At 34.8% G+C, this 26,739-nt stretch overlaps 3 protein-coding genes and 2 long non-coding RNA genes across 5 annotated transcripts; all 5 read left to right on the top strand.

Moving 5' to 3' along the window:
- Positions 1 to 2,790: 2,790 nt before the first annotated feature.
- On the top strand, positions 2,791 to 6,698 carry LOC137174350 (golgin subfamily A member 6-like protein 4). Its single transcript, XM_067579579.1, has 5 exons — positions 2,791 to 2,843; positions 3,517 to 3,598; positions 4,058 to 4,114; positions 4,602 to 4,733; positions 4,833 to 6,698. Exons 2-5 carry the CDS (start codon positions 3,526 to 3,528, stop codon positions 5,243 to 5,245), a joined length of 675 nt encoding a protein of 224 aa, XP_067435680.1. The 5' UTR covers positions 2,791 to 2,843; positions 3,517 to 3,525; the 3' UTR covers positions 5,246 to 6,698.
- A 169-nt stretch (positions 6,699 to 6,867) lies between these two features.
- Positions 6,868 to 10,803, top strand: LOC137174484 (mRNA export factor GLE1-like). Its single transcript, XM_067579813.1, has 5 exons — positions 6,868 to 6,921; positions 7,611 to 7,692; positions 8,152 to 8,208; positions 8,696 to 8,827; positions 8,927 to 10,803. The coding sequence occupies exons 2-5, from the start codon at positions 7,620 to 7,622 to the stop codon at positions 9,334 to 9,336; spliced, it is 672 nt and encodes a 223-aa protein (XP_067435914.1). The 5' UTR covers positions 6,868 to 6,921; positions 7,611 to 7,619; the 3' UTR covers positions 9,337 to 10,803.
- A 122-nt stretch (positions 10,804 to 10,925) lies between these two features.
- Positions 10,926 to 16,436, top strand: LOC137175194 (butyrophilin subfamily 3 member A2-like). The gene is made up of 6 exons (XM_067580900.1): positions 10,926 to 11,027; positions 13,579 to 13,696; positions 13,807 to 14,148; positions 15,031 to 15,312; positions 15,410 to 15,526; positions 15,898 to 16,436. Exons 2-6 carry the CDS (start codon positions 13,588 to 13,590, stop codon positions 16,434 to 16,436), a joined length of 1,389 nt encoding a protein of 462 aa, XP_067437001.1. The 5' UTR covers positions 10,926 to 11,027; positions 13,579 to 13,587.
- A 3,129-nt stretch (positions 16,437 to 19,565) lies between these two features.
- On the top strand, positions 19,566 to 21,770 carry LOC137174493 (uncharacterized). Its single transcript, XR_010925373.1, has 3 exons — positions 19,566 to 19,619; positions 21,196 to 21,313; positions 21,424 to 21,770. It is a non-coding gene; the product is annotated as an uncharacterized lncRNA (long non-coding RNA).
- Positions 21,771 to 23,881: 2,111 nt separating this feature from the next.
- On the top strand, positions 23,882 to 26,085 carry LOC137174488 (uncharacterized). The gene is made up of 3 exons (XR_010925371.1): positions 23,882 to 23,935; positions 25,512 to 25,629; positions 25,740 to 26,085. It is a non-coding gene; the product is annotated as an uncharacterized lncRNA (long non-coding RNA).
- Positions 26,086 to 26,739: the final 654 nt, after the last annotated feature.

Genomic DNA, 26,739 nt, shown 5'->3' on the forward strand with positions numbered 1-26,739 from the left:
GTGTGAATGAATATTAATTTGGGATGTTTTATTGACTGTTTATAGGCAACTATGGCCGTTTCAAGGTTGGGACAAGACGCTCTCTCACTTGGACATTTCCTCTTACGCACCTGTCTGCAAGAAACTGAAGGTACAGTAAAGAGTTGTTATCATAAGATCAAGATTCCTGGACTACATTTGAAAATTCTGAATTTGAAGATTTTCAAGCTATCGCGACTGCTATGAGAAGTTATGAATGTTAGGGGGTGAATTAAAAAGAATACACAGCTCAACTTGTTAATGCTGTGCCCTAATATTTAATCATTTACCTTGCAGCTAGTATTGTGTCCAGAGTTCAACAGTTATCAACACATAGTGAAAGAGAAACAAAACTCTGTGCTTGTTGCAGCATATTTTGCTGATACCAGACTCAGATTAAATATTAGCCACTTCACTGATGGAAATCAGGGTTGTTTTGTCTGGTACATTCTATTAAAAATGTTTTATTTTGAATATGCCTTTGTGTTTTTCTCAGGATCAGTGATGAAACCCTTAAAGTCCAGTGGCCATGCAGAGGAGCAACCACAGCGTGGTACATGCTTTATGTTTGTCTTCTACTTTACTCTACTTGTATTATGATAAACCACTATTCATTTTGAATTTTGTGGAATCTGTTCTTTTCAGTATTGATAAATATTCAGTATTCATAGGATAGTGTAAACTCTTGTTATTGTTAAATATCATAATGTCAATAATAAGAATAATACCAGTCACTGAACATCAGATATGTTTTGGAATTACAGCCAGCACTCTGGCTGCACTTGTTTGATTTAAAATTAAAATAAGTTTATACACGAGACAAGAATGAATTGTGAGATTTATTTCTGTACAGAGAGTCAGTAAATAGAAAACCAAATTGTAAATTGAAAACAAGGAGAAGCTTCAGTCGGTGGAGACATTCATTTCAGAGAGTGACAGAGAAAAGGCAACTGACAAAACAGAAAGATACTTAAGAGAAAAACAAATTCTCTTAAATGCTCAACGGGAACTAGAGAAGAGAAAGGAAGAACTGGAGAAACTGCAGCTGGACACAGAGAAAGTGCTGCAGAGTAAAGATGCAGTGGATAATCTTAGCAGACTGAAAGAGAGAAAAAGGGAGTTAGAGATCCGCATAGAGTAACTCAGTGAACAACTGCAGGAAATACAGAGAAAGAGGAACTAGATTAATCCTCAAGCAATAGCATGTGTTTTTCATGTTTATCATAATCTGATGGTTGTGACTGCAGAGGGGTGAATAGTTGGAATAGTAGATTTTCAGTTTTCCTTTGAAGGACTGCTTGTCCATGCTGGCTTAAAAGTTGAGACTGCAATTTCATTCTTTGACCTTGTAAAGAGCAGAAACATCTATATCTATCTACACCTACCGAGTCGCCCTAGTGGTGAGATTGACTATGTCAACTGTACTTTCCAAGATCAAGAATAAACTTTCAGTCTCACTTCAATTGCCTAAACCTAATGAAACTGTAACCATAGCAGTGGCAGATAAGAAAACAGTCATAATCATTTTTTGCCACACTGGTGGCATTAATTTAGAGATGGTAAAGTCTATTGTCCGGTCCACCACTTTGGTCTCTGCTAAAATATCTCAACAACTATTGGATCGATTGCCATGAAATTTGACATTCATCGCCCCCCAGGATGACTTGACTAATAATTTTGGCTGGCCAATCAGAAGAGAGTGGGCTCATCGGGAGTGGGGCCTCAAAGAGAAAAGAGCTAAATGAACTAAAAGAGTTTTCAACTGTAAATCATGAAAAGATATTATCTCAATTATTATTATCTCAATCATCTCCATGTTGAATCCAGACCCGCCTGGACCTGTAAATATAAGACCTTTGACCCAACCCATAATTAAACACATAGGCTGCATAGTCACTCAATTTAAAGTGTTTCTTTTTACTTGTGAAACTCTAATCTGTGTCTCTGCAAGGAGGGCAGAACTGCACATTCACTGACCTTCACACAGTGTGCACAAACAGATCCGCAGTCGCAGATACTGCAGCGCTTTCTCTCACTCTCACTCAAACATACACACAGATAGATTCTAGTATCTAGACTCTAGTATCTATTGATTAGTAAGCATTGTGTGGTTGGGTAGTTTACTGTCTTAATACACGAGCAGAAAAAAGTAATATCACTTAAAAATAAACTGCAACTGACATTATGATTTACCAGATAGAATTTAGATTTTGATGAATGCCTTTATGATTATTTTACTATTTTGTGTCATGAATATGTTTCCAAGAGTTGTCTTGTTGTCTTTTTGAATAAAATGTAATGTTATTTGCTTTATTCCTCTTTGAAAATGCACGTGACTCTCTCTCTCTTTCTCTTTGTGATGTGAGAAACAATAAATACACTCCTGTTAACAGATGAACAAATACGTTTTGATCCTTAATTACGATGTCCGTCCTGAACATCTTTCATCAGAATTAAAGCAGCAAGTCAAACTTAAGGATTTATTCATTTTTACAAATAGAAACATTTGCATGAAATCACACAGCCACATTTGAGCCTAACAGTATAAAACCATATGAATGTAAGTATTCCTTCTTCATTAAAATAAAACAAATTTATTACACTTGATGTGTCTTGTACCATGTTTTAAACATCATTTAAGAGTGTGTGTAGATCTGAGTAGGCAGTGATATTAAACAGTAGAGTTCCTTCTAGTTATCCAGGATCTCTCCCGCGTGCCTTTTTTTTTCTATTATGCACCGGGTCAAAGTACAGTTTTTATGATTCAAGGACTTTGGCTGCAAACTTCGTAGTCTCAGGAGTGAGCTGAATCAGAGATACAACAGGTATGTGCCTTTTATTAAATATATATTCGTTTATTGAAATTGTAACGGCACTTTCACTACCTTTTCATCGAAAGGAATGTGTCAGTTGCATATTGTGTTGCAAAAGCAGTTTGTTATTTACAGTGTAACTTTACTACATTTCAAAACAAAGTAAGTGCTGTCAAAAAACACGTTAATTTTTTAATTAGTTTGAAATATTCAGCGCCGTACATATATATATATATATATATATATATATATATATATTAACTCCGTTTGAACTCCTTTACACTGTGAAGGAGTTAAAATGATCTCAACCTTTACCCGGTACAACATTACAATGCTGCATGTTAATGCATCAGTAATAATAATCCAATAAGGATATAACCATGATACAGGCATTTCATCCTCAATAATGAGAACTGTTATTTTCAATACTCAAAGTACATTTTGAATATAATACTTACCCACTTTTACTTCAATTGAATCATTTTAAATGTAGAATTTTTACTTGTAATAGAGAGTTTCTACACTGTGGTATTTGCTGCTTTTACTCAAGTGAAGAGTCTGAATCATGCTATATAGTATATGTGATTATTATTATTATGATGAAAGATTTTGTATTATTGTTGCATGAATAATACTTCACGGATTGTTTTGTCTTCTACTACAATAAAAGTGTGTCTGTTTTCAGAACTCCAGGATGAGGATGAACAGACCGAGCTATATCTTGCTGTTCTTGTTGCTTTGTATATTACTGCTAGTCTTGTGTACAGGTAGCAACACAATACACACACATCAGTAGCTATAGGTAATTTAGTTTTAATCAGTGGGCTAATGAAGTTAAATAATTCAAACATCATTTACAGTATAATGTGATTCGAAGACTATTAAATCTAAAACTATTTCTAGAGTTTCTCATTATTTAATCATGCAACATATAAAGACTAATCTTTTACAAGCCATTTTATTTATGTTTTCTTGCTAGAGCACTGCTTTTATTTGTAGCATCAGACAATGGGTTCAACATTCTTATCATGCTGTAATTAGACTGACATATCTATTGATGTTCCTTGTTCAACATTCTATATATAAAATGTTAATAATAAAATCATCATAAAATATGAATATATCCAATGCCCCCTTAATAACTTAAATTGAAATCAGGGTTGTTTTGTCTGGTACATTCTATTAAAAATGTTTTATTTTGAATATGCCTTTGTGTTTTTTCTCAGGATCAGTGACGGAACCCTTAAAGTCCAATGGCCATGCAGAGGAGCAACCACAGCATGGTACATGCTTTATGTTTGTCTTCTTCTTTACTCTACTTGTATTATGATAAACCACTATTCATTTTGAATTTTGTGGAATCTGTTCTTTTCAGTATTGCTAAATATTCAGTATTCATAGGACAGTGTAAACTCTTGTTATTGTTAAATATCATAATGTCAATAATAACAATAATACCAGTCACTGAACATCAGATATGTTTTGGAATTACAGCCAGCACTCTGGCTGCACTTGTTTGATTTAAAATTAAAATAAGTTTATACACGAGACAAAGATGAATTGTGAGATTTATTTTTGTACAGAGAGTCAGTAAATAGAAAACCAAATTGTAAATTGAGTAATAGAATGATTTATTGACACATTTAGTAATCATTATGTAACTTCTTTTGACCAATTGTGTTTTATTTTGAAAAGTGTTATTTAAAGTTATTCAAATGTTCTGCATACATTGTTTTTGAATGCACCTTTTTCCATGTTTTATCATTCCAGCTGCTGACCTGTTCACCTCTCCATCTTGTTGCCCTTACTGTATCATTGTTGGCTTGGTTGGTGGCCTAGCCAGTGGCTTTGTGTGTACTGGAGTTGCCTTTATTGTGCGGAAATGCAAGAAATCAAAAAACAGTGAGTAAAAAAATATATTTTTCTCTTTTCTAAATGTCAACATGCCAAGAAACTGTGATTATTATTGTTATAATTTATTATTTATTATTTATTATTCAGCGTCTCAGGCCGAACTCCAAGAAAAAGATCAGAAGACAAGGGACAAACTGGACAGTGTTGTTTACAGAATTATCAACTTAAAATACCTGAAGAAGACACTGGAGAACCAGAGGGATCAATGCAGACTGCAGCTGGAAGATGTGGAGAGAAAGAGGGGGGAAAACAAGGAGAAGCTTCAGTCGGTGGAGACATTCATTTCAGAGAGTGACAGAGAAAAGGCAACTGACAAAACAGAAAGATACTTAAGAGAAAAACAAATTCTCTTAAATTCTCAACGGGAACTAGAGAAGAGAAAGGAAGAACTGGAGAAACTGCAGCTGGACACAGAGAAAGTGCTGCAGAGTAAAGATGCAGTGGATAATCTTAACAGACTGAAAGAGAGAAAAAGGGAGTTAGAGAACCTCATAGAGTAACTCAGTGAACAACTGCAGGAAATACAGAGAAAGAGGAACTAGATTAATCCTCAAGCAATAGCATGTGTTTTTCATGTTTATCATAATCTTATGGTTGTGACTGCAGAGGGGTGAATAGTTGGAATAGTAGATTTTCAGTTTTCCTTTGAAGGACTGCTTGTCCATGCTGGCTTAAAAGTTGAGACTGCAATTTCATTCTTTGACCTTGTAGAGAGCAGAAACATCTATATCTATCTACACCTACCGAGTCGCCCTAGTGGTGAGATTGACTATGTCAACTGTACTTTCCAAGATCAAGAATAAACTTTCAGTCTCACTTCAATTGCCTAAACCTAATGAAACTGTAACCATAGCAGTGGCAGATAAGAAAACAGTCATAATCATTTTTTGCCACACTGGTGACATTAATTTAGAGATGGTAAAGTCTGTTGTCCGGTCCACCACTTTGGTCTCTGCTAAAATATTTCAACAACTATTGGATCGATTGTCATGAAATTTGACATTCATCGCCCCCCAGGATGACTTGACTAATAATTTTGGCTGGCCAATCAGAAGAGAGTGGGCTCATTGGGAGGGGGGCCTCAAAGAGAAAAGAGCTAAATGAGCTAAAAGAGTTTTCAACTGTAAATCATGAAAAGATATTATCTCAATTATTATTATCTCAATCATCTCCATGTTGAATCCGGACCCGCCTGGACCTGTAAATATAAGACCTGTGACCCAACTCATAATTAAACACATAGGCTGCATAGTCACTCAATTTAAAGTGTTTCTTTTTACTTGTTGTGAAACTCTAATCTGTGTCTCTGCAAGGAGGGCAGAACTGCACATTCACTGACCTTCACACAGTGTGCACAAACAGATCCGCAGTCGCAGATACTGCAGCGCTTTCTCTCACTCTCACTCAAACATACACACAGATAGATTCTAGTATCTATTGATTAGTAAGCATTGTCTGGTTGGGTAGTTTACTGTCTTCAATACACGAGCAGAAAAAAGTAATATCACTTAAAAATAAACTGCAACTGACATTATGATTTACCAAATAGAATTTAGATTTTGATGAATGCCCTTATGATTATTTTACTATTTTGTGTCATGAATATGTTTCCAAGAGTTGTCTTGTTGTCTTTTTGAATAAATTGTAATGTTATTTGCTTCATTCCTCTGTGAAAATGCACATGTGACTCTCTCTCTCTTTCTCTTTGTGATGTGAGAAACAATAAATACACTCCTGTTAACAGATGAACAAATACGTTTTGATCCTTAATTACAATGTCCGTCCTGAACATCTTTCATCAGAATTAAAGCAGCAAGTCAAACTTAAGGATTTATTCATTTTTACAAATAGAAACATTTGCATGAAATCACACAGCCACATTTGAGCCTAACAGTATAAAACCATATGAATGTAAGTATTCCTTCTTCATTAAAGTAAAACAAATTTATTACACTTGATGTGTTTTGTACCATGTTTTAAACATCATTTAAGAGTGTGTGTAGATCTGAGTAGGCAGTGATATTAAACAGTAGAGTTCCTTCTAGTTATCCAGGATCTCTCCCGCGTGCCTTTTTTTTTCCATTATGTACCGGGTCAAAGTACAGTTTTTATGACTCAAGGACTTTGGCTGCAAACTTCGTAGTCTCAGGAGTGAGCTGAATCAGAGATACAACAGGTATGTGCCTTTTATTAAATATATATTCATTTATTGAAATTGTAACGGCACTTTCACTACCTTTTCATCGAAAGGAATGTGTCAATTGCATATTGTGTTGCAAAAGCAGTTTGTTATTTACAGTGTAACTTTACTACATTTCAAAACAAAGTAAGTGCTGTCAAAAAACACGTTAATTTTTTAATTAGTTTGAAATATTCAGCGCCGTATATATATATATATATATATATATATATATATATATATATATATATATATATATATAAACTCCGTTTGAACTCCTTTACACTGTGAAGGAGTTAAAATGATCTCAACCTTTACCTGGTACAACATTACAATGCTGCATGTTAATGCATCAGTAATAATAATCCAATAAGGATATAACCATGATACAGGCATTTCATCCTCAATAATGAGAACTGTTATTTTCAATACTCAAAGTACATTTTGAATAAAATACTTACCCACTTTTACTTCAATTGAATCATTTTAAATGTAGAATTTTTACTTGTAATAGAGAGTTTCTACACTGTGGTATTTGCTGCTTTTACTCAAGTGAAGAGTCTGAATCATGCTATATAGTATATGTGATTATTATTATTATGATGAAAGATTTTGTATTATTGTTGCATGAATAATACTTCACGGATTGTTTTGTCTTCTACTACAATAAATGTGTCTGTTTTCAGAACTCCAGGATGAGGATGAACAGACCGAGCTATATCTTGCTGTTCTTGTTGCTTTGTATATTACTGCTAGTCTTGTGTACAGGTAGCAACACAATACACACACATCAGTAGCTATAGGTAATTTAGTTTTAATCAGTGGGCTAATGAAGTTAAATAATTCAAACATCATTTACAGTATAATGTGATTCGAAGACTATTAAATCTAAAACTATTTCTAGAGTTTCTCATTATTTAATCATGCAACATATAAAGACTAATCTTTTACAAGCCATTTTATTTATGTTTTCTTGCTAGAGCACTGCTTTTATTTGTAGCATCAGACAATGGGTTCAACATTCTTATCATGCTGTAATTAGACTGACATATCTATTGATGTTCCTTGTTCAACATTCTATATATAAAATGTTAATAATAAAATCATCATAAAATATGAATATATCCAATGCCCCCTTAATAACTTAAATTGAAATCAGGGTTGTTTTGTCTGGTACATTCTATTAAAAATGTTTTATTTTGAATATGCCTTTGTGTTTTTTCTCAGGATCAGTGACGGAACCCTTAAAGTCCAATGGCCATGCAGAGGAGCAACCACAGCATGGTACATGCTTTATGTTTGTCTTCTTCTTTACTCTACTTGTATTATGATAAACCACTATTCATTTTGAATTTTGTGGAATCTGTTCTTTTCAGTATTGCTAAATATTCAGTATTCATAGGACAGTGTAAACTCTTGTTATTGTTAAATATCATAATGTCAATAATAACAATAATACCAGTCACTGAACATCAGATATGTTTTGGAATTACAGCCAGCACTCTGGCTGCACTTGTTTGATTTAAAATTAAAATAAGTTTATACACGAGACAAAGATGAATTGTGAGATTTATTTTTGTACAGAGAGTCAGTAAATAGAAAACCAAATTGTAAATTGAGTAATAGAATGATTTATTGACACATTTAGTAATCATTATGTAACTTCTTTTGACCAATTGTGTTTTATTTTGAAAAGTGTTATTTAAAGTTATTCAAATGTTCTGCATACATTGTTTTTGAATGCACCTTTTTCCATGTTTTATCATTCCAGCTGCTGACCTGTTCACCTCTCCATCTTGTTGCCCTTACTGTATCATTGTTGGCTTGGTTGGTGGCCTAGCCAGTGGCTTTGTGTGTGCTGGAGTTGCCTTTATTGTGCGGAAATGCAAGAAATCAAAAAACAGTGAGTGAAAATATATATTTTTCTCTTTTCTAAATGTCAACATACCAAGAAACTGTGATTATTATTGTTATTATTTATTATTTATTATTTATTATTCAGCGTTTCAGGCCGAACTCCAAGAAAAATTTCAGACAAGGGACAAACTGGACAGTGTTGTTTACAGAATTATCAACTTAAAATACCTGAAGAAGACACTGGAGAACCAGAGGGATCAATGCAGACTGCAGCTGGAAGATGTGGAGAGAAAGAGGGGGGAAAACAAGGAGAAGCTTCAGTCGGTGGAGACATTCATTTCAGAGAGTGACAGAGAAAAGGCAACTGACAAAACAGAAAGATACTTAAGAGAAAAACAAATTCTCTTAAATGCTCAACGGGAACTAGAGAAGAGAAAGGAAGAACTGGAGAAACTGCAGCTGGACACAGAGAAAGTGCTGCAGAGTAAAGATGCAGTGGATAATCTTAGCAGACTGAAAGAGAGAAAAAGGGAGTTAGAGATCCTCATAGAGTAACTCAGTGAACAACTGCAGGAAATACAGAGAAAGAGGAACTAGATTAATCCTCAAGCAATAGCATGTGTTTTTCATGTTTATCATAATCTGATGGTTGTGACTGCAGAGGGCTGAATAGTTGGAATAGTAGATTTTCAGTTTTCCTTTGAAGGACTGCTTGTCCATGCTGGCTTAAAAGTTGAGACTGCAATTTCATTCTTTGACCTTGTAGAGAGCAGAAACATCTATATCTATCTACACCTACCGAGTCACCCTAGTGGTGAGATTGACTATGTCAACTGTACTTTCCAAGATCAAGAATAAACTTTCAGTCTCACTTCAATTGCCTAAACCTAATGAAACTGTAACCATAGCAGTGGCAGATAAGAAAACAGTCATAATCATTTTTTGCCACACTGGTGACATTAATTTAGAGATGGTAAAGTCTGTTGTCCGGTCCACCACTTTGGTCTCTGCTAAAATATTTCAACAACTATTGGATCGATTGCCATGAAATTTGACATTCATCACCCCCCAGGATGACTTGACTAATAATTTTGGCTGGCCAATCAGAAGAGAGTGGGCTCATCGGGAGGGGGGCCTCAAAGAGAAAAGAGCTAAATGAACTAAAAGAGTTTTTAACTGTAAATCATGAAAAGATATTATCTCAATTATTATTATCTCAATCATCTCCATGTTGAATCCGGACCCGCCTGGACCTGTAAATATAAGACCTGTTACCCAACTCATAATTAAACACATAGGCTGCATAGTCACTCAATTTAAAGTGTTTCTTTTTACTTGTTGTGAAACTCTAATCTGTGTCTCTGCAAGGAGGGCAGAACTGCACATTTACTGACCTTCACACAGTGTGCACAAACAGATCCGCAGTCGCAGATACTGCAGCGCTTTCTCTCACTCTCACTCAAACGTACACACAGATAGATTCTAGTATCTAGACTCTAGTATCTATTGATTAGTAAGCATTGTGTGGTTGGGTAGTTTACTGTCTTCAATACACGAGCAGAAAAAAGTAATATCACTTAAAAATAAACTGCAATTGACATTATGATTTACCAAATAGAATTTAGATTTTGATGAATGCCCTTATGATTATTTTACTATTTTGTGTCATGAATATGTTTCCAAGAGTTGTCTTGTTGTCTTTTTGAATAAATTGTAATGTTATTTGCTTCATTCCTCTGTGAAAATGCACATGTGACTCTCTCTCTCTTTCTCTTTGTGATGTGAGAAACAATAAATACACTCCTGTTAACAGATGAACAAATACGTTTTGATCCTTAATTACGATGTCTGTCCTGAACATCTTTCATCAGAATTAAAGCAGCAAGTCAAACTTAAGGATTTATTCATTTTTACAAATAGAAACATTTGCATGAAATCACACAGCCACATTTGAGCCTAACAGTATAAAACCATATGAATGTCAGTATTCCTTCTTCATTAAAATAAAACAAATTTATTACACTTGATGTGTCTTGTACCATGTTTTAAACATCATTTAAGAGTGTGTGTAGATCTGAGTAGGCAGTGATATTAAACAGTAGAGTTCCTTCTAGTTATCCAGGATCTCTCCCGCGTGCCTTTTCTTTTTCCATTATGCACCGGGTCAAAGTACAGTTTTTATGACTCAAGGACTTTGGCTGCAAACTTCATAGTCTCAGGAGTGAGCTGAATCAGAGATACAACAGGTATGTGCCTTTTATTAAATATATATTTGTTTATTGAAATTGTAACGGCACTTTCACTACCTTTTCATCGAAAGGAATGTGTCAGTTGCATATTGTGTTGCAAAAGCAGTTTGTTATTTACAGTGTAACTTCACAATTGACTGCTCTACTACGTCAACCGTAAGTGAAACTTGTTGTCACACAAACTAGTTTTATTAATTCATGTGTATTGTACTAACTGCAGCAAAACAAATTTCACATTTCAATTTTACTGTGGCTTATTGCACTCAAAATCATATGTGAAATTAAGTGAAACTAGTTCTCACACTATTAAACCATGGGGAGCACACCTTTTTCTGCTGATGATGGTAAAAGGAAAATATAAAAATGGAGGATAAATCACCTTATTGTTACATTATATATTTAATTGTTTATTTTAAATGGCTGTATGAACTTTTGGTCAGGGTTTTTTTCGAGTTTGAGATTCTGACTTTGAAGAAAAAGAAGTCCAAACACTTCATTTATCTGAGTAATTGCCTTTCCTTCTTGGTCTTCTTATTTCTCCTTGTTTTTAATGTATTCATGTATTTGTAAAGCATTTTCTTGACTCAGCTATTCAACAGGTATGTGCCTTTTGTTGAGAAAATATATCTTTATTTCAATCTGTATTTTCACTGCCTTTTTCATTTAAAGAAACATGTCTATTGCGTATTGTGAAGCAAAAGTGTTCATTTAAACATTAGTGTTATAAGTAGTGGAGCAGGTGGATCCAAATGCAGAGACTGTAGGCAAAACAGGACTGAAGAAAAACTTCTTTATTCTGAGACTGTGCAGGCAAAACAAAAAGCTGGTTGAGTTAACCAAAACTGAACACAGGACAAGACCAAAGAAACAGAACAGACTGAACCAAACAGAGGATCCAACAAAACTGAAAATCAGGACTAAAATACAAACTGAACTAATCAAACAACAAGGAACAGGTGGCAAGACACAAGGGCAGGCTGGGAGCTAATAGGCTGAAGGAAACACAGGGAGCAGGGCAGGGTTAACAAGCTTGATGCAGGTGCAGGAACACAGGAGGGAAACAGAGCAAATGGAAAACCAAAACCCAGAAAACACAATAAACTTAATACAACCCAGCATGCATTAACCCATCAAAGAAAACACATGAATATAAACCCAAGTACACAACCCCATAAGCTAACTAATAATGCAAGACAGTCCTTTAAACCTTCAACCCAAATGATAAACTAGTACAACCATATGAGTCCATGACAATCAGGTCCTTACTCAGTGTTGCCTATGTTGCGACCTAGAAATATTTGGGAGACTATGTTTCATGATGCTATACATGAAGAATATACCAGAAAATATATTTTAATTTAATTTTTTATTTTTTTGTCCATTATTAGTATTATTAGAGTCCTGTCTACGTAAGGGTGTGATTCCCACTATTTCCTACTGTGTGGCCTGTTTGTATTGGCCATGTTTGATACTTTTTATGTATGTTATCTCAATTCATGTCTATTTTACTAATTGCAGCAAAACAAATTTCCCATTTCAATCGAAATAATATATTAAATTAATCACATATAAAAAATTAGAAGTACAATTGGTGGATAAGGGGCTCAATATTATATTTAATTTTTTATTTCAAATGGCCTTCATGAACTATTAATCAGTCTTTCTTTTTTCCTCAAGGTCAAATCCATTTTCACGTGTGTGATTTTGGAATAAACGTTGAACAATCACATAGGCTTTAATATTCAGATTGGCTTATCCATCTACATTTTTCTGTAACACTTTTTTTTACAGGTCCTTTAATTTTATATTAATTTCCTGGAAATTTTCTGTGTAATTTGCAGGTATTTAATGGCCAACTTTTAGAACATTTTACAGAAATGGTGCTGCAATCTGGTACAAATTATAAATGAATCTGTTACAGTGTGTCATGACAACAATGTAACTTTACAACTAACTGCTCACATTGTCTCAACTGTAAGTGAAACTAGTTCTCATACTAATACTGAACCATGAAGGGCATACCTTTTTCTGCTGACGATGGTACAAGAAAAGATATTAAATACAACAGGGTTTGTTGTTATATTTCATTGTTTATCTCAAATGGCCTTTATGAACTATTAATCAGTCTTCATCTTGGAATAAGATGTTAAACAATCACATAGGCTTTAATATTCAGATTTGCATATCCATCCACATTTTTCAGTAATGCTTTCTTCAACGCTTTCAGTTTTCAGTTTGTAGTGTGTGTAGTGTGTAGAAATTACATATTAACATATTAAATTATTTTATTAGTTTCTTTTTTCATAATAAATTCTGAAGTCTTTTTTTCAGTCTGCTAAAGAACTTCATTTAAGGATTTTTGCTGATTATAATTTGTACCAAATTTCACCACCCTTTCTGTATTTCTAAATGTCCTAACATTTAACCATTATATATCTGTTTTACACAATTATCAGGAATTTAAAAGAAATTTACAGGAAATTAGTATAAAATTAAAATTCCTGTAAAGTAAAGGGTTATTCATGTTTTCTCTTTTTTTTCACCTCAGAACTCTAAGATGCTTTGCCTCAAAGATGGACTGATTCTTACATCTCAGCTCAGTTATATCAGTGTTTTGGTTTTCCAGCACACTGTGATCCTGCTTCTACTGACAGACACTCACAGAGGTAACTGACACCAAAGTCAACTTTTACCACAATGCATGACAGTGCAATACTTCTGTAAACATGAGTTAGTTCTGATTGCAGGATTTAAAAACTGATCTTTGTGTTTCCAGGTCAGTCTCAGGGGGTTGGACCATCTCAGCCGATAGTAGCATCAGTTGGTGATGACGTTATCTTGCCATGCAATCCTGAACCTGCCGTGGACTCTGTGTCCAAGAGTCTGGAGTGGGGCAGACCTGACCTGGAACCCAGATTTGTCCATGTGAGGTATGAAGGTAAAGACCTTCTGGCTGATCAAAACCCATCCTACAAAGGAAGAACATCAATGTCCATTGAGAAACTGAAGCACGGAGACCTTTCACTCACACTCTCCAATGTGAAAGTCTCTGATAATGGAATATATCGATGCTACATTCCCTCAGAGGGCAGAGAATCTACTGTTCAGCTTGTTGTTGGTAAGTGGGCATAATCATTGTGTTCATTTATTTATTTATTTATTTACAGGTAATGATTTTACATGATGCTGCTGCATTTTGCAGTTACATTTTTAGCAGCTCCACTGGAGCAGCTTTAATACCTCGTTTCATGCCCCCATGTGTAGAATATTTGGGGCATGGCCCTGGAGATGGCACTTTTATAAAGAGATATCTCTGTTTGGTACAGCCACCAAGTAACCCTCCTCACTCAGGATGATTCCTGAGCTCCATCAGAGCTGTTGGGACATATTTTTTTAAAGCTAAAAGTCTAAACTCGGTCTGCTATGTCTTGTCACTATGTCAAGTCATTTTGTTCTACTCATGTGCTCTGTCGACAACCCAAAGTTTTTGTTTTACACAATATGCAAATTAACTGTAACTTTCCTAAAATAATAATAATCTGTTTTTTTTTTAAAAAATTTCTGTTCAGTGTTCCCCTGACAAACACTTGCATAACAAAAAAGTCAACGGAAGAAAGACACATTTAAAACATTAATCTCAGATAAATAACACATACAAAATACTGCTGCAGGTCTTTGTGTAATTATGTCTAATGCCTGAGTGCAGTCTCTATCAGCACTGATCATGTGCAGCATCATGATCATCACAGGAGACAGAAATGTGTTTTTGAGATATGATGTGAACAGTCAAGTGCAGGAAAAATGAGATGTATTGCTGCAATGACATGTTCAACCAGGAGAGAGAGTCCAACACCAGTTTTATCCACCAAAAGAATTTAGAATTTTTATCTGCATTGCTCACTATGTTTATTGATATAATTGTCTATATGCACTGTGCATGACTGTGTATGACATTTACATTTTTTACATTTATGTGAATTCTGCTCTCTCTCATCATCAGGTTCTGTCTCCTCACCTGTCATAGCAGGGATAAACATAAACAGCAATGTGGTGATTTTACAGTGTGAGTCTAAAGGCTGGTATCCAGAGCCTGAGGTGTTTTGGCTGGATGGTGAGGGAAACCTCCTCTCTGCTGGACCTACAGAGACAGTCAGAGGTCCTGATGACCTCTATACTGTCAGCAGCAGAGTGACTGTAGAGAAGAGACACAACAACAACTTCACCTGTAGAGTCCAACAGAAGAACATCAACCAGATCAGAGAGACATACATTGACATTTCAGGTGTCTTTTTTATCTCATCTCTAATATGCTCTCCTTCTTACCATACAAAGCTTTAAATACTCTGTTTGCCATTTTGATTTGTGTTTTATCATTTCAGCTGAATGGCCTGGGATACCGTCAAGTTTTGCTGCTCGCATCATCATTGTCTTCACTGCTTGCTTCATCTGGACTCTTGCATTTGTGTTTGTTGCGCTGAAATGGCACAAAACAAGAGGTAAGACAGCAGTTCAGTGTGTTTCCTCTTACACACACACACACACACACACACACACACACACACACACACACACCATATATATATATATATATATATATATATATATATATATATATATATATATATATATATATATATATATATATATATATATATAAAACAAAAAGTGAAATGTAATGTATATATATATATGTACACATAACAAAAGTGAAATGTAAAGGGGTTTTCAGTGGATACATCCGAAGTGAAGTAAATGCAAATACGCTGCTCTTAATTTTTAATGATTATTGTGTTTTGAGGTTCATCATAGTTTTGTGCTCTTCTGTGAACTTTAACCTAAATGATTTCCTGCTTCTACATTCACACAGAGACCAAGGAGAAGCAAGAAGAAGATGAAGCTGAAAAGCTTTTGGCAGAAAACAAGAAAAAGGAGAAAAAGGCCAAACTTGATGAAGAGTTACAGAAGAACAAAGAAGAACAGACAGACTTGGAGCAGGTGGTTAATATAGTGATGGAACAGAAGAAGGAACTGGAGAACCAGAAAGATCAACTCAGTCTTCAACAAGCAGCGATGGAGAAAATGTATGATGAAATTGAGAAGAAGGTTCAGTCAGTGGAGAAAGAGACAGAAAGTGACAGAGTGATTGGATTTTTAGAACTGAGAGGAGTGATAATAGAGGTCAAAAATACCCTGTGTCAGAGAAAGTATGAAAGTCAGAAACTGCAACAGAACACAGATAAACTAGTCATCAAAACAAATATTGTGTTTAATACAATGACAGACAGGAAGAGGGCAATAGAGAAGCACATGGAGAAAATCAGAGTACAGCAACAGGAGATATTGGAACAGAGCACAGACAGGGAACTCAACTCATCAAGATCAGAAAGATCACTAGACGACAACTAAATCTAAGTTTTAGTGATTATCAATGTTTTCAAAGTTTCACTTTAATCTGTAATCAGACTTACAGTAAAACATTTGAAGTGTAATCAGAAGTATAAAAATAATCTTGTAATAAGAAGAGAAGGCAACTTGTTTTCAGCAGAAACAAGTAGTGACACAACACTGACGTATCATCGGCATTTAAGTTGATATGTTGAACTTGTTGCTTATTTCCACATCCAGCAGTTACGGAGCAACATTATCATTTATTTGGAGTCATGTTTCTGTCCACCTGGTGAATGTAAGTCCAATATTCACTATCTTTTAGCTCTGTTTTTGCTTTCTACCAACTCCTGAGGGAAATATCTGGCTCTTTAGCTGCTAAATGCTCCACTATGTTCACCAGCTAGTCTACAGCTAACTGTGTCTGTTTGCTGTTTGTTTGTTGTTTCTATGCACAGCTCTACTGTAAGATTGTAAAGTTGAACTTTGCATTCCCAACATAATCTTTTAAGTTATTGTGATTATTGTGTATGAAATTGTGAAAAAAAATCATCATCATCTGAAATTTTTCTTCTTCTATTTTGTTTTATTTTGGTTGTTTATATTTTTGTTTACATTTGCATTTCTTTTTGGATCATTTGCAAACTGTTGCCTGCTTTAAGTGTATTTTAATATTTTTGGTATGAACATTAAAGGTTTTGCTTTTTATTTCATGTGTTAGATGGAAAAATGAGCAAATTTTTTATCATGGATGTCCAGAAACAGAGCAAAATAAATATAACAGTATCATTATGTTGCTATAGGGCCGTGACAGTAGCATACCTCTTAAACAACTTAAAATTGTTGGTTGGTCTTTTGTTGCTCTTCTTTTCATTTTATATGCTAGCTGGGTATTGTTCACACTGCTGCTGCTTGAGAAGGTGGGAGGACAGATTGGGTGCAACCAAGTCTCACAATACAGGGGTGGAAAGGGTTTGAAAAAATGTTAGTCTTTGCTTGCTAATTACATTGAATCAAGAAAACCAACCACTTTATCATGTTTTATAACTGTTGATATTTTTCATTCATCATTATGATATGATATTTGTTGGGGGGAGGTTGTTCTGGCCAGTTTTGATTATTTTGGGGGAGTTATAATCCCCCCCCCCCCTCCCTTTTCCAGTAACTTAAACCTATGTTGTGGCCTCACATTCCATCTCAGTAACTGGTGGAACAATTACTGGCATGGGACTCTAAAAAGCACATTGGCAACTACATTGTCTTTGTGTGTTATTAACACACACAGGATGAGCGCAATCCACTGGCTCTCTCTGCTCCCGAAATGCACAGATATAATATGGTTTAAATAGATTGACATGACATGCCCAGAAGTCCTTGGGTAAGTGACTAGTATTCACTCGCTGTTAGAACCAAAACCAAAGTATGTGACCTTAGTTTTGTGTGACATGAGCTGCCATGGCTTAAAAAAACCTCACAGTCTCTTTAGTTAAACATGATTTTAATATCTAATTTGGTCACCCTTGACAAAAATCATGCCATTTTCAACATTACTGTTTCAGACATTTGACCAGATGAGCTCATTAACTTAAATAGCTTTTAACGTTATAGTGTAGTCCTGTGTAACTGGCAACCTGCCAGGGGCAGATACAAACAGACAGTTGAGGCTTCATTTACTGTAATAAAATGGAGCATACAGTTTACTGCTTCATTTAGAAATGAAATGCTTTATGATATGCTGTAAATCCTTTCTCATAGTGTAGAGTTACAGCTTCTCCCTCAATCACAGGAAGGACAGGACTCTCCAGGATCACAGTAACAGCTGATAAACGTGTTTTATAAGACATACAAGATATATTTCATGATTAAACATGAATTGTGAAGAAACTGGTTGTCACATTCATAGCATCCGAGGCCAGGTAAAACATAAGATAGATAATATTGGAGTTGATAATTAGAAAAGTAGTAGATGAAACAACTGATAAGTCAACATACTGTAAGTAGGGTACACAGTATTATTTATAATCTGCATATAACTTTTATTGTGTCTCACCTCCGACAGTCAGCCAGCTCTCTGCTGATTCTCCAGCTCCAGAGATGCTGCACTTGTAGGGCCCTTCATCAGACTTGGAAACACTGTGGATGGTCATCTCTCACATGCTGGTCATTCTACAACATAGCTGTGTTTTTACAAGATATATTACATGTAAAATGTTGTCATTTATGTAAAGTAACCACTCAATATGATGTACAATATTTCACTTTGAAATATAGTAGAGAAGAAGTATACTTAAGTTAAGTACAAGTTCCTTAAAAGTGTGATTCAGCAAACTAATGTTTTAACATTAAAAGCCAGATGTGCTCAGAGCTGAAGTGTATTTATGCATCAAGGATCATTATTTTCTCACATAAGTGTGCCAAATTTTAAATACCTTTATTAACTGTCTGCCCAAAGTACATCACATCACAATATACTGTAAACTGCCTGTTTGACATACTTGCATACATCTACAAGATTTTTTTTTTCAATTTTGCACTATTTTATCAATACATGCGTGTATTTATGATTTACCAAATAGAATTTAGATTTTGATAAATGTCCTTATGATTATTTTACTATTTTGTGTCATGATTATGTTTCCAAGAGTAGTTTTGTTGTCTTTTTGAATAAAATGTAATGTTATTTGCTTTATTCCTCTGTGAAAATGCACATGTGACTCCCTCTCTCTTTCTCTTTGTGATGTGAGAAACAATAAATACACTCCTGTTAACAGATGAACAAATACGTTTTGATCCTTAATTACGATGTCTGTCCTGAACATCTTTCATCAGAATTAAAGCAGCAAGTCAAACTTAAGGATTTATTCATTTTTACAAATAGAAACATTTGCATGAAATCACACAGCCACATTTGAGCCTAACAGTATAAAACCATATGAATGTAAGTATTCCTTCTTCATTAAAGTAAAACAAATTTATTACAGTTGATGTGTCTTGTACCATGTTTTAAACATCATTTAAGAGTGTGTGTAGATCTGAGTAGGCAGTGATATTAAACAGTAGAGTTCCTTCTAGTTATCCAGGATCTCTCCCGCGTGCCTTTTTTTTTTCCATTATGCACCGGGTCAAAGTACAGTTTTTATGATTCAAGGACTTTGGCTGTAAACTTTGTAGTCTCAGGAGTGAGCTGAATCAGAGATACAACAGGTATGTGCCTTTTATTAAATATATATTAGTTTATTGAAATTGTAACAGCACTTTCACTACCTTTTCATCGAAAGGAATGTGTCAGTTGCATATTGTGGAGCAAAAGCAGTTTGTTATTTACAGTGTAACTTTACAATTGACTGCTTTACTACGTCAACCATAAGTGAAACTTGTTGTCACACAAACTAGTTTTATTAATTCATGTGTATTTTACTAACTGCAGCAAAACAAATTTCACATTTCAATTTTACCGTGGCTTATTGCACTCAAAATCATATGTGAAATTAAGTGAAACTAGTTCTCACACTATTAAACCATGGGGAGCACACCTTTTTCTGCTGATGATGGTAAAAGGAAAATATAAAAATGGAGGATAAATCGCCTCATGTTACATTATATATTTAATTGTTTATTTTAAATGGCCTTATGAACTTTTGGTCAGGGTTTTTTTCGAGTTTGAGATTCTGACCTTGAAGAAAAAGAAGTCCAAACACTTCATTTATCTGAGTAATTGCCTTTCCTTCTTGGTCTTCTTATTTCTCCTTGTTGTTAATGTATTCATGTATTTGTAAAGCATTTTGCAGCAAAACAAATTTCCCTTTTCAATCAAAATAATACATGAAATTAATCACATATAAAAAATTAGAAGTACAATTGGTGGATAAATAGGGCTCGTTATTATATTTAATTTTTTATTTCAAATGGCCTTCATGAACTATTAATCAGTCTTTCTTTTTCCTCAAGGTCAAATCCATTTTCATGTGTGTGATTTTGGAATAAACGTTCAACAATCACATAGGCTTTAATATTCAGATTGGCTTATCCATCTACATTTTTCTGTAACACTTTTTTTTACAGGTCCTTTAATTTTATATTAATTTCCTGGAAATTTTCTGTGTAATTTGCAGGTATTTAATGGCCAACTTTTAGGACATTTTACAGAAATGGTGCTGCAATCTGGTACAAATTATAAATGAATCTGTTACAGTGTGTCATAACAACAATGTAACTTTACAACTAACTGCTCACATTGTCTCAACTGTAAGTGAAACTAGTTCTCATACTAATACTGAACCATGAAGGGCATACCTTTTTCTGCTGACGATGGTACAAGAAAAGATATTAAATACAACAGGGTTTGTTGTTATATTTCATTGTTTATCTCAAATGGCCTTTATGAACTATTAATCAGTCTTCATCTTGGAATAATATGTTAAACAATCAGTTAGGCTTTAATATTCAGATTTGCATATCCATCCACATTTTTCAGTAATGCTTTCTTCAATGTTTTCAGTTTTCAGTTTGTAGTGTGTGTAGTGTGTAGAAATTACATATTAACATATTAAATTATTTTATTAGTTTCTTTTTTCATAATAAATTCTGAAGTCTTTTTTTCAGTCTGCTAAAGAACTTCATTTAAGGATTTTTGCTGATTATAATTTGTACCAAATTTCACCACCCTTTCTGTATTTCTAAATGTCCTAACATTTAACCATTATATATCTGTTTTACACAATTATCAGGAATTTAAAAGAAATTTACAGGTATTCATGTTTTCTCTTTTTTTTCACCTCAGAACTCTAAGATGCTTTGCCTCAAAGATGGACTGATTCTTACATCTCAGCTCAGTTATATCAGTGTTTTGGTTTTCCAGCACACTGTGATCCTGCTTCTACTGACAGACACTCACGGAGGTAACTGACACCAAAGTCAACTTTTACCACAATGCATGACAGTGCAATACTTCTGTAAACATGAGTTAGTTCTGATTGCAGGATTTAAAAACTGATCTTTGTGTTTCCAGGTCAGTCTCAGGGGGTTGGACCATCTCAGCCGATAGTAGCATCAGTTGGTGATGACGTTATCTTGCCATGCAATCCTGAACCTGCCGTGGACTCTGTGTCCAAGAGTCTGGAGTGGAGCAGACCTGACCTGGAACCCAGATTTGTCCATGTGAGGTATGAAGGTAAAGACCTTCTGGCTGATCAAAACCCGTCCTACTAAGGAAGAACATCAATGTCCATTGAGAAACTGAAGCACGGAGACCTTTCACTCACACTCTCCACGGTGAAAGTCTCTGATAATGGAATATATCGATGCTACATTCCCTCAGAGGGCAGAAAATCTACTGTTCAGCTTGTTGTTGGTAAGTGGGCATAATCATTGTGTTCATTTATTTATTTATTTATTTACAGGTAATGATTTTACATGATGCTGCTGCATTTTGCAGTTACATTTTTAGCAGCTCCACTGGAGCAGCTTTAATACCTCGTTTCATGCCCCCATGTGTGTGTGTGTGTGTGTGTGTGTGGTGGTGGTGTGGTGGTGGTGGTGGTGGTGGTGGTGGGGGGGGGGGGGGGGGGCTCTGTCGACATGTGCTCTGTCGACAACCCAAAGTTTTCGTTTCACAAAATATGCAAATTAACTGTAACTGCAAATTAACTGTAACTTCCCTAAAATAATAATAATCTGTTTTTTTCATTTTTTTCTGGTCGTTGTTTCCATGACAAACACTTGCATAACAAAAAAGTCAACTGAAGAAAGATGCATTTAAAGCATTAATCTCAGATATTATTAGATTTTTAATATGAATTTATTTTCACTGAGACACAATAACTTGTTTCTTCTCTTTTTTCTTCTTCAAGACAAAAAATGACTCGTTGTTTAGCAAATTACTGCATCACAAGAATACGATATGGCTACATCTACTAAGTTAGATTTGGATTTCAATGTTTGTCACATTGATCTTCAGCTGTATACACATATGGAAATCAATCACATCTGTTTAGGGCTACCTCAGCACTCGGTCCACTAGTTTGAAGCCGTAAACATTTTGTTCTCACTTTGGTCAGACCACCTTGAAATCTTCTGTATTGGGACCTGAGTCTGGTGGGGTTCCTGTTCTTGCTGCAGGTCTTTGTGTAATTATGTCTAATGCCTGAGTGCTCTATCAGTACTGATCATGTGCAGCATCATCATCATCACAGGAGACAGAAATGTGTTTTTGAGGTAGACAGAGAGTGAACAGTGAAGTGCAGGAAAAATAAGATGTATTGCTGCAATGATATTTTCAACCAGGAGAGAGCATCCAACACCAGTTTTATCCACCAAAAGAATTTAGAGTTTTTATCTGCATTGCTCACTATGTTTATTGAAATAATTGTCCATATGCACTGTATATGATTGTGTTCAAAAAACAAAAAAAGTTCAAAAAACACATTTTGGGTTTTACATTTATGTGAATTCTGCTCTCTCTCATCATCAGGTTCTGTCTCCTCACCTGTCATAGCAGGGATAAACATAAACAGCAGTGTGGTGATTTTACAGTGTGAGTCTAAAGGCTGGTATCCAGAGCCTGAGGTGTTTTGGTTGGACGGTGAGGGAAACCTCCTCTCTGCTGGACCTACAGAGACAGTCAGAGGTCCTGATGACCTCTATACTGTCAGCAGCAGAGTGACTGTAGAGAAGAGACACAACAACAACTTCACCTGTAGAGTCCAACAGAACAACATCAACCAGATCAGAGAGACACACATTATTGTTCCAGGTTGCAATTTATTCATGATATGATCACTATTTTAGCTTTAAATGGCTGATGTCTCCTTCAAATAAATATCGTTTTGTTTTGTATGTCATAATTGACATTGACATTTCAGGTGTCTTTTTTTTTTAATCTCATCTCTAATATGCTCTCCTTCTTACCCTACAAAGTTTTAAATACTCTATTTGCCATTTTGATTTTGATGTTTCCAAGAGTAGTTTTGTTGTCTTTTTGAATAAAATGTAATGTTATTTGCTTTATTCCTCTGTGAAAATGCACATGTGACTCCCTCTCTCTTTCTCTTTGTGATGTGAGAAACAATAAATACACTCCTGTTAACAGATGAACAAATACGTTTTGATCCTTAATTACGATGTCTGTCCTGAACATCTTTCATCAGAATTAAAGCAGCAAGTCAAACTTAAGGATTTATTCATTTTTACAAATAGAAACATTTGCATGAAATCACACAGCCACATTTGAGCCTAACAGTATAAAACCATATGAATGTAAGTATTCCTTCTTCATTAAAGTAAAACAAATTTATTACAGTTGATGTGTCTTGTACCATGTTTTAAACATCATTTAAGAGTGTGTGTAGATCTGAGTAGGCAGTGATATTAAACAGTAGAGTTCCTTCTAGTTATCCAGGATCTCTCCCGCGTGCCTTTTTTTTTTCCATTATGCACCGGGTCAAAGTACAGTTTTTATGATTCAAGGACTTTGGCTGTAAACTTTGTAGTCTCAGGAGTGAGCTGAATCAGAGATACAACAGGTATGTGCCTTTTATTAAATATATATTAGTTTATTGAAATTGTAACAGCACTTTCACTACCTTTTCATCGAAAGGAATGTGTCAGTTGCATATTGTGGAGCAAAAGCAGTTTGTTATTTACAGTGTAACTTTACAATTGACTGCTTTACTACGTCAACCATAAGTGAAACTTGTTGTCACACAAACTAGTTTTATTAATTCATGTGTATTTTACTAACTGCAGCAAAACAAATTTCACATTTCAATTTTACCGTGGCTTATTGCACTCAAAATCATATGTGAAATTAAGTGAAACTAGTTCTCACACTATTAAACCATGGGGAGCACACCTTTTTCTGCTGATGATGGTAAAAGGAAAATATAAAAATGGAGGATAAATCGCCTCATGTTACATTATATATTTAATTGTTTATTTTAAATGGCCTTATGAACTTTTGGTCAGGGTTTTTTTCGAGTTTGAGATTCTGACCTTGAAGAAAAAGAAGTCCAAACACTTCATTTATCTGAGTAATTGCCTTTCCTTCTTGGTCTTCTTATTTCTCCTTGTTGTTAATGTATTCATGTATTTGTAAAGCATTTTGCAGCAAAACAAATTTCCCTTTTCAATCAAAATAATACATGAAATTAATCACATATAAAAAATTAGAAGTACAATTGGTGGATAAATAGGGCTCGTTATTATATTTAATTTTTTATTTCAAATGGCCTTCATGAACTATTAATCAGTCTTTCTTTTTCCTCAAGGTCAAATCCATTTTCATGTGTGTGATTTTGGAATAAACGTTCAACAATCACATAGGCTTTAATATTCAGATTGGCTTATCCATCTACATTTTTCTGTAACACTTTTTTTTACAGGTCCTTTAATTTTATATTAATTTCCTGGAAATTTTCTGTGTAATTTGCAGGTATTTAATGGCCAACTTTTAGGACATTTTACAGAAATGGTGCTGCAATCTGGTACAAATTATAAATGAATCTGTTACAGTGTGTCATAACAACAATGTAACTTTACAACTAACTGCTCACATTGTCTCAACTGTAAGTGAAACTAGTTCTCATACTAATACTGAACCATGAAGGGCATACCTTTTTCTGCTGACGATGGTACAAGAAAAGATATTAAATACAACAGGGTTTGTTGTTATATTTCATTGTTTATCTCAAATGGCCTTTATGAACTATTAATCAGTCTTCATCTTGGAATAATATGTTAAACAATCAGTTAGGCTTTAATATTCAGATTTGCATATCCATCCACATTTTTCAGTAATGCTTTCTTCAATGTTTTCAGTTTTCAGTTTGTAGTGTGTGTAGTGTGTAGAAATTACATATTAACATATTAAATTATTTTATTAGTTTCTTTTTTCATAATAAATTCTGAAGTCTTTTTTTCAGTCTGCTAAAGAACTTCATTTAAGGATTTTTGCTGATTATAATTTGTACCAAATTTCACCACCCTTTCTGTATTTCTAAATGTCCTAACATTTAACCATTATATATCTGTTTTACACAATTATCAGGAATTTAAAAGAAATTTACAGGTATTCATGTTTTCTCTTTTTTTTCACCTCAGAACTCTAAGATGCTTTGCCTCAAAGATGGACTGATTCTTACATCTCAGCTCAGTTATATCAGTGTTTTGGTTTTCCAGCACACTGTGATCCTGCTTCTACTGACAGACACTCACGGAGGTAACTGACACCAAAGTCAACTTTTACCACAATGCATGACAGTGCAATACTTCTGTAAACATGAGTTAGTTCTGATTGCAGGATTTAAAAACTGATCTTTGTGTTTCCAGGTCAGTCTCAGGGGGTTGGACCATCTCAGCCGATAGTAGCATCAGTTGGTGATGACGTTATCTTGCCATGCAATCCTGAACCTGCCGTGGACTCTGTGTCCAAGAGTCTGGAGTGGAGCAGACCTGACCTGGAACCCAGATTTGTCCATGTGAGGTATGAAGGTAAAGACCTTCTGGCTGATCAAAACCCGTCCTACTAAGGAAGAACATCAATGTCCATTGAGAAACTGAAGCACGGAGACCTTTCACTCACACTCTCCACGGTGAAAGTCTCTGATAATGGAATATATCGATGCTACATTCCCTCAGAGGGCAGAAAATCTACTGTTCAGCTTGTTGTTGGTAAGTGGGCATAATCATTGTGTTCATTTATTTATTTATTTATTTACAGGTAATGATTTTACATGATGCTGCTGCATTTTGCAGTTACATTTTTAGCAGCTCCACTGGAGCAGCTTTAATACCTCGTTTCATGCCCCCATGTGTGTGTGTGTGTGTGTGTGTGTGGTGGTGGTGTGGTGGTGGTGGTGGTGGTGGTGGTGGGGGGGGGGGGGGGGGGGGGCTCTGTCGACATGTGCTCTGTCGACAACCCAAAGTTTTCGTTTCACAAAATATGCAAATTAACTGTAACTGCAAATTAACTGTAACTTCCCTAAAATAATAATAATCTGTTTTTTTCATTTTTTTCTGGTCGTTGTTTCCATGACAAACACTTGCATAACAAAAAAGTCAACTGAAGAAAGATGCATTTAAAGCATTAATCTCAGATATTATTAGATTTTTAATATGAATTTATTTTCACTGAGACACAATAACTTGTTTCTTCTCTTTTTTCTTCTTCAAGACAAAAAATGACTCGTTGTTTAGCAAATTACTGCATCACAAGAATACGATATGGCTACATCTACTAAGTTAGATTTGGATTTCAATGTTTGTCACATTGATCTTCAGCTGTATACACATATGGAAATCAATCACATCTGTTTAGGGCTACCTCAGC

This window comes from Thunnus thynnus, chromosome 22 (assembly GCF_963924715.1).
Source record: "Thunnus thynnus chromosome 22, fThuThy2.1, whole genome shotgun sequence".
NCBI classification, from domain to species: Eukaryota; Metazoa; Chordata; class Actinopteri; order Scombriformes; family Scombridae; genus Thunnus; species Thunnus thynnus.